At 38.2% G+C, this 12,895-nt stretch overlaps 1 protein-coding gene across 1 annotated transcript in view; it reads right to left on the bottom strand.

Annotated features, from left to right (window-relative positions):
• GRM8 (glutamate metabotropic receptor 8) overlaps positions 1 to 12,895 on the bottom strand; it is an 827,801-nt gene that overhangs the window by 107,712 nt on the left and 707,194 nt on the right. The window contains exon 9 of the mRNA XM_063446806.1: positions 2,327 to 3,262. Coding sequence (XP_063302876.1) covers positions 2,327 to 3,262 — 936 coding nt within the window. The remainder of the gene's footprint in view (positions 1 to 2,326; positions 3,263 to 12,895) is intronic.

Below are 12,895 nucleotides of genomic sequence, written 5' to 3'. Positions count from 1 at the left end.
AGCAAATAAATAAAATAAATAACAAATAAATAAATAAATAACAAATAAACTCGAACGAACAAACATCACTGAATGTTTTCTGTTTCTACTCAATTTTGTGCATATTAATTTATAAAAAAGCCATTCAAGATATAAACAAACTAGATTTGTCACAAAATTATAAACATTGAATGGCTAAAACAAATCATAATCCTAGTATATTTGAAAAGATAAAGTAAGCATCAAAGAAAAACCTTCTAACACTACAAGCCACATTTATCGAAGCAAATAACAGGACCTATTCAAAAGCTAAGAGCTAAATAACGAGCAGTCACTATGGAAACCAATAAAATGTCTCTCAACATTTACCACTTTGTCTCATTAGCTATGTGGTATTATGTAGTACATCGGCTATGTGGCTGTAGGATGCACAGATAACCCAAGCTATGTGGTCTTATGTAGCATATCAGCCATCTGGTTGTAGGGAGAACACCATCTATGTGGTCGTAGGGAGCACACCAGATATGTGGTCATATGGAGCACACCAGATACGTGGTCGTATGGAGCATACCAGCTATGTGGTAGTAGGGAGCACACCAGATATATGGTCATATGGAGCACACCAGGTATGTGGTCATAGGGAGCACACCAGGTATGTGGTGCTATTTAGCATTCCAGTTATGTAGTCCTATTGTCACATAATATAACATACATATAACAATCCATTTACTGATTAAGGCAGAAGAAGCATAAATGGTTCTTAGATTGTCTAGCAATATTCCTTGGCAGTGGGATATATGGAATCAAAAACATTGGAAAACAAGTCAAGATGAGACACTGAAGTAGACATACTTCATGACCAGAATGTGTCAGGTTCAGAAGCACAGAAGATAGGCATACATTAAAGGCAAAATGCATCAAAGTCAGTTGACGAAAGTAACAAGTAGAGTAAAATAGATAAAACAGTTGGTAACAACCACATCCTCTTAGTGTTTAGACACCAAAGGAACCTACTAAAGTTATCTCCTTGATATTGCAAATGGAATCTTGATAGTAAATGTCTAATCATTACATATTCCTCTTTATCACCACTTATAGGAAACTAGGACATAGATTGAGGACCCTGATTCAGTGCCAGGGACAGTCAGGCACCACCCTTCCTTACAAGGAACTAAATATAATTAAACGTTTCAAAGCTTATTCTGAGAAAATTATGCCAACCTGGCCTGAATTTTAAAATTGACTATGGTACACAATATTTCAGATAATGAGACAATGTATGCCATCTTATTTCGAACTCAATTATGTTAAGCGGGGTTCTTCTTTTAACAATTATGTATTATAATTTTGTCTGATTTGAAAAATGTGTGAAAGCTTCAACAAGCCTTTTGTATATCACATGTGATGTATTCATCCAAAATAAATGCATGTTTCCACTTGAGATCTAAACGTGGTAATGCTATTTTGAAAACACTGCCAATATTCCAGTTGTTGCCAAAGGGATTGGCAGTTCGTTGTTCACATTGGTAAAAAATTATGTTTCAATTTCGTCCAACAAGCCTTCCACTGATGTTCTACCACTAGTCTGTGATCAAGAATTGTTAAGAAGAAGAGGACTTGTAAGGCATATGCTTGTTCTGTGTTTTGTCTGTTGTTTGTGCAAAAAAATAAGTATTTTGAAAGTTCACGTCTTGTGTGACAGATCTTCTGTGTGACAACTTTTCTGTGGAATATTAGTGTTGCAGTATACTAAATATATTGTGAAAACACACTATCTTTGTTTTCAAAATTATTCCTTTGAAAGGTGGTGGCTCAAAGGAATATCTTATATAAGACATCTAATGACGAGCAAATACCCAAGTTAGCATGTTAAAGTTGGCTAAAATGTAAGTATCATCCAATATGAACTTAATCAACTAGCACGAACAGGTGCAAAACTTTTCACTTAATTAACACCCAAAATTAAACTTATTAATTTAATTACCAGTCTGAATAATTCTATTTAATTTTGGTAGTATACGAATATAGTATTAAGTATACCCAAAAGTACATATTTATCTATCCAGAAGACAATGGACCAGCTCTCACTTCAAACTTTTAAAATAAAACCTATTTTTGATGTTTAATGCTAGATCAATTTAGCTGTCACAAAGATAACAGAATAATTAAATTTTTCCGAGAATTGGATTGTTGAAATACATAAAAACGATACAACTGAACATTGCATCAGTGCATTTAAAATATAAAACACTTCTGTATCAAACTTTTAAATGACATCTGTATGGTATCAAATAGATTCAAACACACATACCTGTATTAACCAAGTTATAATTATAATAGTACTCACCCTTTCAGCTGACTGTGCTGTTCCAAAAAATATTGGAATAAAAGCTAACCAAATTATGCAGGTGGTATACATTGTAAATCCGATGGGTTTGGCTTCATTGAAGGTTTCTGGAACACCTCTAGTTTTGATAGCATAAACAGTACATGTAACCATCAAAAGAATACTGTATCCAAGTGAGCAAATTAGAGAAAGTTCAGAAATGTCACACTTAAGAACACCTCTTGCATTCTCTGGATCAGGCGTTCTTTGTTCACCGTAGTCTACGATGATGTGGGGAGGATCTACAATGAACCATATGAAGACTCCAATCAGTTGTATAGATATAAGACTGAAAGTAATGACCAGCTGTGAAGCTGGACTGATAAACTTTGGGGCAGTAACAGATTTTTTCCCTTGCTCGAATATCCGATGAATCCTGTTTGTTTTAGTGAGCAAAGCAGCGTAACTGAAACACATGCCTAGACCCAGAAATATACGTCTCAAAGAGCAAACTACCATATCTGGAGTTCCAATCATTAAAAAGGTGATTGCATAACACAGAAAAATCCCTGTTAGCAGCACGTAGCTGAGCTCCCGTCCAGATGCTCTCACAATAGGTGTGTCGTTGTATCGGACAAAAGTGACAATTACAAACGATGTCGCCACAATCCCCAGAATGGATATAAAGACAGGAACTACAGCCCAAGGAGAGTGCCATTCAAGTTTGATAATAGGGATTAGCTGGCAACCAGTGTGGTTTGCATTTGGTTTTTGATCTAAAGGACATAGGTCACAGGTTATCTCATCCACCTGGTAATGATAGCCCTCACATCGTTCACAATTCCAGCAACACGGGACTCCTTTCACCTGTTTTTTTCTTTCTCCAGGTTTACATGGCAGGCTACAAACAGACGATGGCTGTATATGCTCTCTGCTTCTCCACTGCATGTCTCCGACCTGTAGATATAGAACATTTGTCAGCATTCTGTTTTACCAACAATCAGTAGCTTAAAATCCCACAGTTGGACTTTTTGCAACAGCTGGTTGATGATATAGAATTTATTAGGTTAGAGGCAAAGTTACAGAACAAGAATAAGTATTTGCGTTTTATTTTGAAAAATGGCAAAACGAGGGACATATTGTTTTAAAAGATATAATCCTTTGATGCAAAACAGAGAATATCAGAAAGACAAAAACATAAAATGTAACTGGTTTCATATTAAAAATAACGTATGACTTCAATCAGAACAGTAAATGATTTCTAACATGTTCAGCACTGTATAATAAAAGCCAGCATGGTTGCACTCACAGTAACTATTTTACTAATATATTAATCAGAAAAAGCAATAATTTAATATTTACTAAAAGAAAAAAGAGGTGCTGACTGAGTATGGGTAAGCATACCCCATAAAACAGATATTAAAAGGAAAAAACCTCAGGCACTCACTGTGATAATTTCAGGCAGATTTATTGGACACAGAAACGTTTCAACCTGTTGCCAGGTCTTTATCAAGCCATTACCTCCGTAATTGATGGTTTGACCACCACAATGCAGTGCAGGCCTCTAATCTCAGGACAGCTAACATGTTTCTGTCTAAGATTAATGAGAGATATGCCTTTGGATAACATTGTGAATGTGCCCAAAAGATAATGCTAATACTACCACTATGAATGAATAAATAATTTGTCATAGAGATACATTATATATTCAGTATACATTGGAAGTTGTTTAGATATTTATATTACTTATAGCTGAAGGTTCCGTTCCAGCTGGCTCTGCGGTTGCTGTGCTAATGAAGAGGACAACGGCCTGTTGGAGGGTTCTGCTACTCAATTCTTCAGCATAAAGGTTGGTGATGACTATGCTGAGGAATTGATTGACAGGTGGGAAAAGGGTCTATTTTAAATATGTTTTTTTCTTAAGTCTATACATTTGCTAGAATTGATGGTGATCTACAGAATGAATTGTATTTACTTTTAAACTAAATACATGTGTGCACCATGGCATGTTGTAGGTTATTGGAATAAAAATAAGGAAAAATCGATATACGCTCAGGAGACCTTCAACAGGGAATGGACAAGGAATGTGATGCAAAATGTGTAAAAAAAAATAACAGAAAGTAGTCCTGATTTTTCAGATTAAATATATTACAATTATTTTATGTCAATATATTGTTAATAAAAATCAGATAAAAATTAAATTTTTCAACATTTCTCAAGTCGTAAAAATGTTTAAACATATGACAATAATTATTTCATTACATTTCTAAAAACATACACATATACACAAACAATGCTAATTCCGTTGCTGTTCTTTATTCACTGCACCTTAGGAAAATGAAAGAAGAAATAAATGCTTCCAAATTAAATGCAAATAATACAACATAATAATAGTTTAATCTAGTTCACCTTCCTCCTTTCTCCATTATTCCTTGACTTAAGATTTAAGTCCTGGCATGGTAGCGAGTGTAATAGTTTCAGCAGATCTTTATTAAGGGCTTGTATGCTGTAAGGCATGAAACTCAGGGTACTTTGAGGTCTCTTTGTCCCTCTGGCTTTTTGTCTGTTGCCAACATGTACTACTGTGAGATGTGAATTTAACTGAAGAATAAAAGTGAAGTTTTACAAAGGATGATGATTGGTAAGATTTAATTAGAGAACATTATTTCTCCTATATATTGAACATTTCGCAGACACCTCCTCATTTAAAAGGTACATTATAGGGTGACATTAACTTGTTCTTACTTTAATCCATTTACTAAATATAAAAAATATAACAACAAAAACAAAACATATTTATATTTGAAGTGCCAGCATTCCCCAGACTTTGTATCTTCTGCGGTGCTACACAAGCAAGGAAATTAATCAGCCAAGCAAGATGCTGAACTAAAGGGGCACGCTACAGACAATAAAACAACAAAGTGAGCTGTATCGGTTATCGTGTCAGGAGTCCCCTGGTTTTGTCTCAGGGTGAGCTGTTAAACTGTTTATCAGTGTTTACAGCCTGCATAGCTAGGCTAAAGCAAAAGTTCATATATCTTCAGTAGCATAACAGTGTATACTAAGCTTAGCTATTATTCCATTGGCTGAAAGCTTCAACAGAGCCAGGTAAATCCATTTGTAAACAGTTTAACAGATTACCTTGGAACGTATAGCACCATAACCACTGCAGTGCTATGTATATGATGTATATGTTCTAGTGCATAGAGTATCCATTTAACATTCTAAACTGACATTGTTGAACTTATAGCAAAACCCACTACACAATAAGACATTGGCACATAAAGGGTATTTCTGCTTCTAGTATCATTGTTAACTCCTGCTGTAAAATTGGAACTGTAGAACTTCAAATCCCAGAAACCTGATAGAACTTTCTCAGAAGAGTGAAAAAATCCCAACTGCATAATTGGAGCAAAAGAGGATGACTGCAGGTTGGAGTTTGGGGGGTGGGGGGGGAGGGACGGGACAGGGGGGGCAAAAGTGGATTTATGAAGCAAAACTGCTTTGTAATTTTTGTCTAAAACAGCAAAAACAGATGTGAGCAGCTATGTAACTATGCAATGTTAAAAGAAAGTTAATTAAAAAAAACACTTTCACAGTAACATGACCGCCACGAACCAACACTTTGCCCCTAACATGCTCGAAGTGCCTATTTAAACGTGTGCACGAAATGATACAAGTTTTCCTAAAAGTACTGTATGTATTTTATGCTGGAACATTATTGACGAGGGAATTAAACAGAAACATTTTCTTGCCGAGATACAACTGGCATTTCCACAGTAGATAGTTGTCTAACAGGTCACACAGCTTCTGGCCCTATCAGTAATAAGTCAGTGCAATCACTTAAAAATATATAGCTGTGTTTGGTATATCTGCAGGTGCAGAACCCTAGGAAATTATGAAACCTCTACCTCGGCAACACTGCAATTATACACTGCAGCCAATGTATTCAACTGAAATGGGCATTTATTTCAAACAGAGTTCACATACAATTACCTTAATTATCTTTTTTTTTTTCTTTTTATTCCCAGTTGTCTTGATTATACATGCTTAAATTAGTTAATATTATTACATTTGGCTGTTGTAAAATGTGTTAACAAATGATTTACTGACCCAACCAGTAAAATGTTATTCGATGAACCAAACACTAAAAATAGAAGGTTTATATTACATATGCCGTTATTACATTTTAGGTTTGATACATATGTCTTTAGCTTATAATAATTTAATAGAGCATTAAAGGGACACACCAGATCCACATTGCACTTTAAATTGCTCAAAAGCTTCATGTGTAAAGAGTGTGTCCTATTTTTTTAGTTTTTCAAAAAGTGCAGATTTAAAGAGAAATTGACACTTTTAGAAATTAACATCCCCCTGGCTTTCAAGCAGACAACAGGTGATGTTACTTCCTGTTTTGTCTTGTTAAGTAAAGCTAAACTCAAGAGGCAGTAATTGACCAGAGTACCTGCCTTGCAAAGACTTCTATTTGAGATGCATTGGGTAGTCTGTGATTGGACAGCCACAGAATGTCTGGGTGGGGTTAGAAGGGGAGAGTTCGCACAGGCTGCAGGCAAGAGATCTGTAACTTTTGCAAGCTTTTTTTTTATATATCCTCAATGAAAAAAATGCATAATTAAATCAGTGTTTTCATTGGAGATATATCTACTAAACAATGATTTTTTTATTTATTTTGTATTTGGGCTGTGGAGTGTCCCTTTAATATGCAAAGTTCTAGCGTTCATCCTTTAAATTTCTGTTTTAGAAGACAGGATATATCTTCAAAACGTTTTCAAATTATCAGTAGCATACTTGCCATACGCTGGTAACTGATCATTTTCTAGATCCCCGTAGTTAACTGTTTCATGGTTTTTGTGTGATCGCTCTCTCTAGCCCCTGTACCCTGGGTGATTTATAAAAACTGCTGTGACTTTTTCAGGCATTAAAACTGTCTTGATTTCAGCAGGACAGTCCTGATTTTTGGGTTCTCTCCCACCTTCCCAATTTAGCTTTTGGGGACACTAGGGAACAGCCCCCAATTAGCAAAGTGTGAGTGCATCATTAGACACACTCATGTTATGTTTAGGGACTAAGACCATGTGGAGAACAACCCAGGTGTCCCTGCAAGTCCTGCCCTCACTGGGCCGGCCTAAGTGATGGAAAGGTAGCCATCTTCTATCTATAGCGCTTCTATACTCTTACCCCAAGAATCATATTACAATACTTCCACACAATAATTTTTTTTCATATACTCTATATATTGTACATTTAAAGGGACCCCATAGTCACCAAAATAACTTTAGATTAATGAAGCAGGTTTGGTGTACAAATTATACCCCTGCAGTATGACTGCTCAATACTCTGCCATTTAGGAGTTAAATCACTTTTTTTTCTGTTTATTCTGCCCTAGCCATGCCTTCCCTGTCTGTGACTCACACAGCCTGCATGATGTGACAGCACAGTGTGTTTAATTTAAAAGATTTTATCTCCTGTTTTGTTAATTGAACTTTAATCACGCACTGGAGTCTCCTGCAGGGCCTTGCAGGCAATTAACTAAGCAGGAGATAAAATGTTCTATTAAACAGACTGTACAATAAAGGAAGTTTAAAGGATCCTTACAGTCACCAATATAACTTTAGCTTAATGAGGCAGTATTGGTGTAGTCTCATTGCTCAATTCTCTGCCATTTAGGAGTTAAATCACTTTCTGTTTATGCAGCCCTAGTCACAGCTGTAATGTTTAGTGAGGACACTAACAGTGCATCTAATACAGTTCCCAGAACACCTATTTCCAGTTGTTATTATTATTGCCATTTATATAAAGCCAACAGATTCCGTAGCGCTTAGTTTCTTTCTAATAGATGTAAACATCATGTCATCTTATTGGAGGTTCTGGGGGACGATAATTATATACAAAACTAATGAAACTAAGTTTCATGTCAATCTTTTTTATTTTAAAAAGTGTAAATGACAGAATCTGTAAATTTTTCCACTTATTTTTTAGTTTTTTTTTATTTATAAACGGTATATTCTATTCCTCTTCTCATAGTCATACTGTGTCGCTTCCGTGCTCCGTGATAAAAGTAGGATTCGTTTATGAACTCGTCAAACCCAGGCTCGTTAACATCACAAGTTTAAGAGCCAAGAGTAGCACAATCTAAGCTGGAGGAAGTTAAAATAAATGTTACAGAGATAACAAGTAGTTTTAGTGTCTGACTCTTTTTTTCACTCTTCCTCCAGTTTAGATCAAACTGCAGTTCACCTCTGGATATGTACGCTGACATCACTTACAAATTATGAAGTTAAGTTCTGAAAGCTTTGTGTTAAATTCCCATCTTTGAATTGATTGGCTATAGACTAGGTAGGAATGCTGATAATAATCAAACGGATGTTCAAAGAAAAAAAAAAGGTTATTCTTCAATGTATGAATCTCTACAATGAATATAGTTTTTAATGTGAAAACACAATGATATAAAGGAACACTGTTCCTTTGGATTACTGCCCCTCGGCATCTCATAATTTAAATGGTTGTAGTGGTTATAGTGCTTGGAGCGTTTCTTTAAGAATTCAGGCTGATCTGGAGGTAAAAGTGGGTCTTATCTAGTACAGTATAAATTACATAATAAAGTGACCACTGGGTATTTTGTGTCGTGAAGTGCTGTACGATCTCATTATACTTTTTATTATTCAACAGACATAATGCTGTAATATAGCTTTTGGGAGTTGCTACAAATAGTGTTGAGATTTGACAATCAAGTTCAAATATTTAGAAAAAAAAAATCCAGTTTAGCCTAAATAGGCTTTAGATTTGACAGTTATAATAATAATTATTATTATTGTATTATTTGTTTTCGTCTCACTTTTAGAAACCATTAAAAAAATTATCGTAAAAGGAATTATCTGCATTACAAAAAACTCATCAAACTGATTAAAGTCAAGTTTTTACCACTCAACCACAAAATATTAAATAAAATAAAAACATTGTTTAAATAGTTTATTATTTCACTGCACTGTGTTAAAATGTAATGCAGCTTAATGCAATGTTATATAAGTGCAATTGCGTTTTAAAAATATTATTATTAAATATACTTTAATATATTATAAAGTGGCTGTAAAATACTTCATTGCTCCAGATTATGAAGCCGTTCATACACTTAATTTAATCAAAGGGTTATGATATTGCATAAACGATTTAAGTGCACTATGAAGAGATTAGATTTAATGGTATCTGGGGATTCACCATCATGCAGGATAAATACTTGGCCAATTCTGTACATGGCTATTGCAAATGGGAAGAGGTAAACCGGTGTGAAATACATGCAACTGAATAGCCAGCCCTATAAAAAGTCATCTACAAACACATCATGGAATTTATCAGCTATTCATTAAAGGGAATATTGATATTGCTGGCCTTTCAGAACAATTAATTGTAGAAACAAATTGTACTGGAGTTATTAAAGAAAAAGTCAAAAGAAAACACACTTTACGAGGAAACTGAAAACGAAAAGTGAATACACTTAATAATAATTAGTGATGTACCGAACTGTCCGCCGGCGAACAGTTCCCGGCGAAATTAGCGTGTTCGCGTTCGCCACGGCGGGAGGACACATGCGCAGTTCGATCCGCCCCCTGTTCGTCATCATTGGGCAAACTTTGACCCTGTGCCTCTCGGTCAGCAGACACATTCCAGCCAATCAGCAGCACTCCCTCCCTTCCACACCCTCCAACCTCCCTCCCAGCATCCATTTTCGATTCATTCGGAAGATGCATGCTTAGTGAGAGGAGGGAAAGTTTAGCTGCTGCTGATTACATAGGGACATTGATAGCTAGGCTAGGGTATTCAGTGTCCACTACAATCCTGAAGGACTCATCTGATCTCTGCTGTAAGGACAGCACCCCAAAAAGCCCTTTTTAGGGCTATAACATCAGGCTGCTTTTTTTTTTTTTTTTTCCTGTGTAATGTAATTGCAGGTGCCTGCCTGCCAGCTTCTGTGTGAGGTTCACATTGGATACTGTGCCTATTTGCCCAGTGCCACCACTCATATCTGTTTTAACAATAGGTTAAGCTTTACATTTAAAATAAATATTTTTTTTTCACTGTAATAGAAGAGCAGTTGCCTGCCTGCCAGCTTCTGTGTGAGGTTCACATTGGATACTGTGCCTATTTGCCCAGTGCCACCACTCATATCTGTTTTAACAATAGGTTAAGCTTTACATTTAAAATAAATATTTTTTTTTCACTGTAATAGAAGAGCAGTTAGTTGTCTGCAAGCGTCTGTGTTTCAGGCCTACTTCAGCGTGTGCTCTGCAGACCTGTGCCAGCGTGCTTTGACAGTTGCCAATCATATCTGGTGTCTCTATAGCGTGCTTTTACAACCAAAATTTTGTTTCCACTGTAATAGAAGAGCAGTTGCCTGCCTGCCAGCTTCTGTGTGAGGTTCACATTGGATACTGTGCCTATTTGCCCAGTGCCACCACTCATATCTGTTTTAACAATTGGTTAAGCTTTAGATTTAAAATAAATATTTTTTTTTCACTGTAATAGAAGATCAGTTAGTTGTCTGCAAGCATCTTGGTATCAGGCCTACTTCAGCGTGTGCTCTGCAGACCTGTGCCAGCGTGCTTTGACAGTTGCCACTCATATCTTGTGTCTCTATAGCGTGCTTTTACAACCAAAATTCGTTTTTCACTGTTATAGATTGAAAAGCAGTTACTTGTCTTCAAGCGGGTGTCTCAGGCCTACAGTGTGTGCTCTGCAGCACTGTTCCAGTGCACATTGCCAATCATATCTGGTGTCTCTATACCGTGCTTTTAAAAACAAAATTTGTTTTTCACTGTTATAGATTGAATAGCAGTTACTTGTCTTCAAGCGGGTGTCTCAGGCCTACAGTGTGTGCTCTGCAGAACTGTTCCAGTGCACATTGCCAATCATATCTGGTCTCACAGTAGCTTGCACGCATAGTACCACAAATCCCCCAAAAAATGACAGGCAGAGGCAGGCCACCCCGCAGGGGCCGTCGTGGTCGTGGTGCTGTGATTCCCTTTTGCCCTAGAATAATGCCCAGTTTTCAGAAGCCACGTACCCTGAACTTGAAAAGTTCTGAGGACTTAGTTGACTGGCTAACACAGGACACCCAATCTTGTACAGCCTCCGCTCGGAACCTTGACGCACCATCCTCCTCCAGCTTAGCTTCAGGCACCTCTCAAGATAGCACTCACCCGCCTGCCGCCACCACCAAAACTAGCACCACAGCCGCTTTACTTGGTATGTCAGAGGAGTTATTCACACACCCGTTTGAAGAAATGAGTGATGCGCAACCATTATTGCTAGAGGATGTAGATAACAGGGATATGTCTCAGGCAGGCAGCATTAAACACATGGAGGTACGGTGTGATGATGATGATGTTGTACCCGCTGCTGCTTCCTTTTATGAGTTGTCAGATACAAGCAAAGCGGTTGATGATGACGATGCGTCCATGGATGTCACGTGGGTGCCCGCTAGAAGAGAAGAAGAACAGGGCGAAAGTTCAAATGGGGAGACAGAGAAGAGGAGGAGGAGACCAGTTGGAAGCAGGGGGGGGGCGTCGCAAGGAGCTAGTGGCACAGTCAGACAGCATGCATCGACACCCGGGGTCAGCCCGACAGCACGCCAATCAACGCATGCTGTGTCCACCACCAGAATGCCGTCATTGCAGAGCTCAGCAGTGTGGCATTTTTTGTGTGTGTCTGCCTCTGACAACAGCGATGCCATTTGCAACCTGTGCCAAAGGAAACTGAGTCGTGGGAGGTCCAACACCCACCTAGGTACAACTGCTTTGCGTAGGCACATGATCTCACATCACAAACGCCTATGGGATCAACACATGAGTACAAGCAGCACGCCTACTCTAAGCCGCCATCCTCCTCCTGGTCCAGCATCTTCAGCCACGTCAACCACTGCTGTCCTTCTTGCCCCCTCTCAACCATCCGCCACTCCGTCTCCCGCCTTGAGCAGTTCCCGCTCATCTGCCCACAGTCATGTGTTTCTGTCAAGGACATGTTTGAGCGTAAGAAGCCAATGTCACCAAGTCACCCCCTTGCCCAGCGTCTGACAGCTGGCTTGTCCGAACTATTAGCCCGCCAGCTTTTACCATACAATCTGGTTGAGTCTGAGGCGTTCAAAAAATTTGTAGCTATTGGGACACCGCAGTGGAAGGTACCCGGCCGGAATTTCTTTTCACAAAAGGCAATCCCCAACTTGTACTCAATTGTGCAAAAGGAAGTCATGGCATGTCTGGCACACAGTGTTGGGGCAAGGGTCCATCTGACCACTGATACCTGGTCTGCAAAGCATGGTCAGGGCAGGTATATCACCTACACTGCGCATTGGGTAAACCTGCTGACGGCTGACAAGCAAGGAATGCGTGGCATTGCAGAGGAGTTGGTGACACCGCCACGAATTGCAGGCAGTCCTGCTGCCACTTCCTCTACTCCTCCTACTCCATCCTCTTCCATAACCTCCTCGGCTGAGTCCTCTTGTGCCGCTGCTTCTTGCTCCACATCAATGGCACCCCCCCAGCTCCCCAGGTACTATTCCACATCCCGGATACGGCA

The sequence above is a fragment of the Pelobates fuscus genome, chromosome 3 (assembly GCF_036172605.1).
Source record: "Pelobates fuscus isolate aPelFus1 chromosome 3, aPelFus1.pri, whole genome shotgun sequence".
In the NCBI taxonomy this organism is placed as follows: Eukaryota; Metazoa; Chordata; class Amphibia; order Anura; family Pelobatidae; genus Pelobates; species Pelobates fuscus.
The sequence above is the reverse complement of the archived record's forward strand: the minus strand, read 5'-3'. Positions and strand labels throughout refer to the sequence as shown.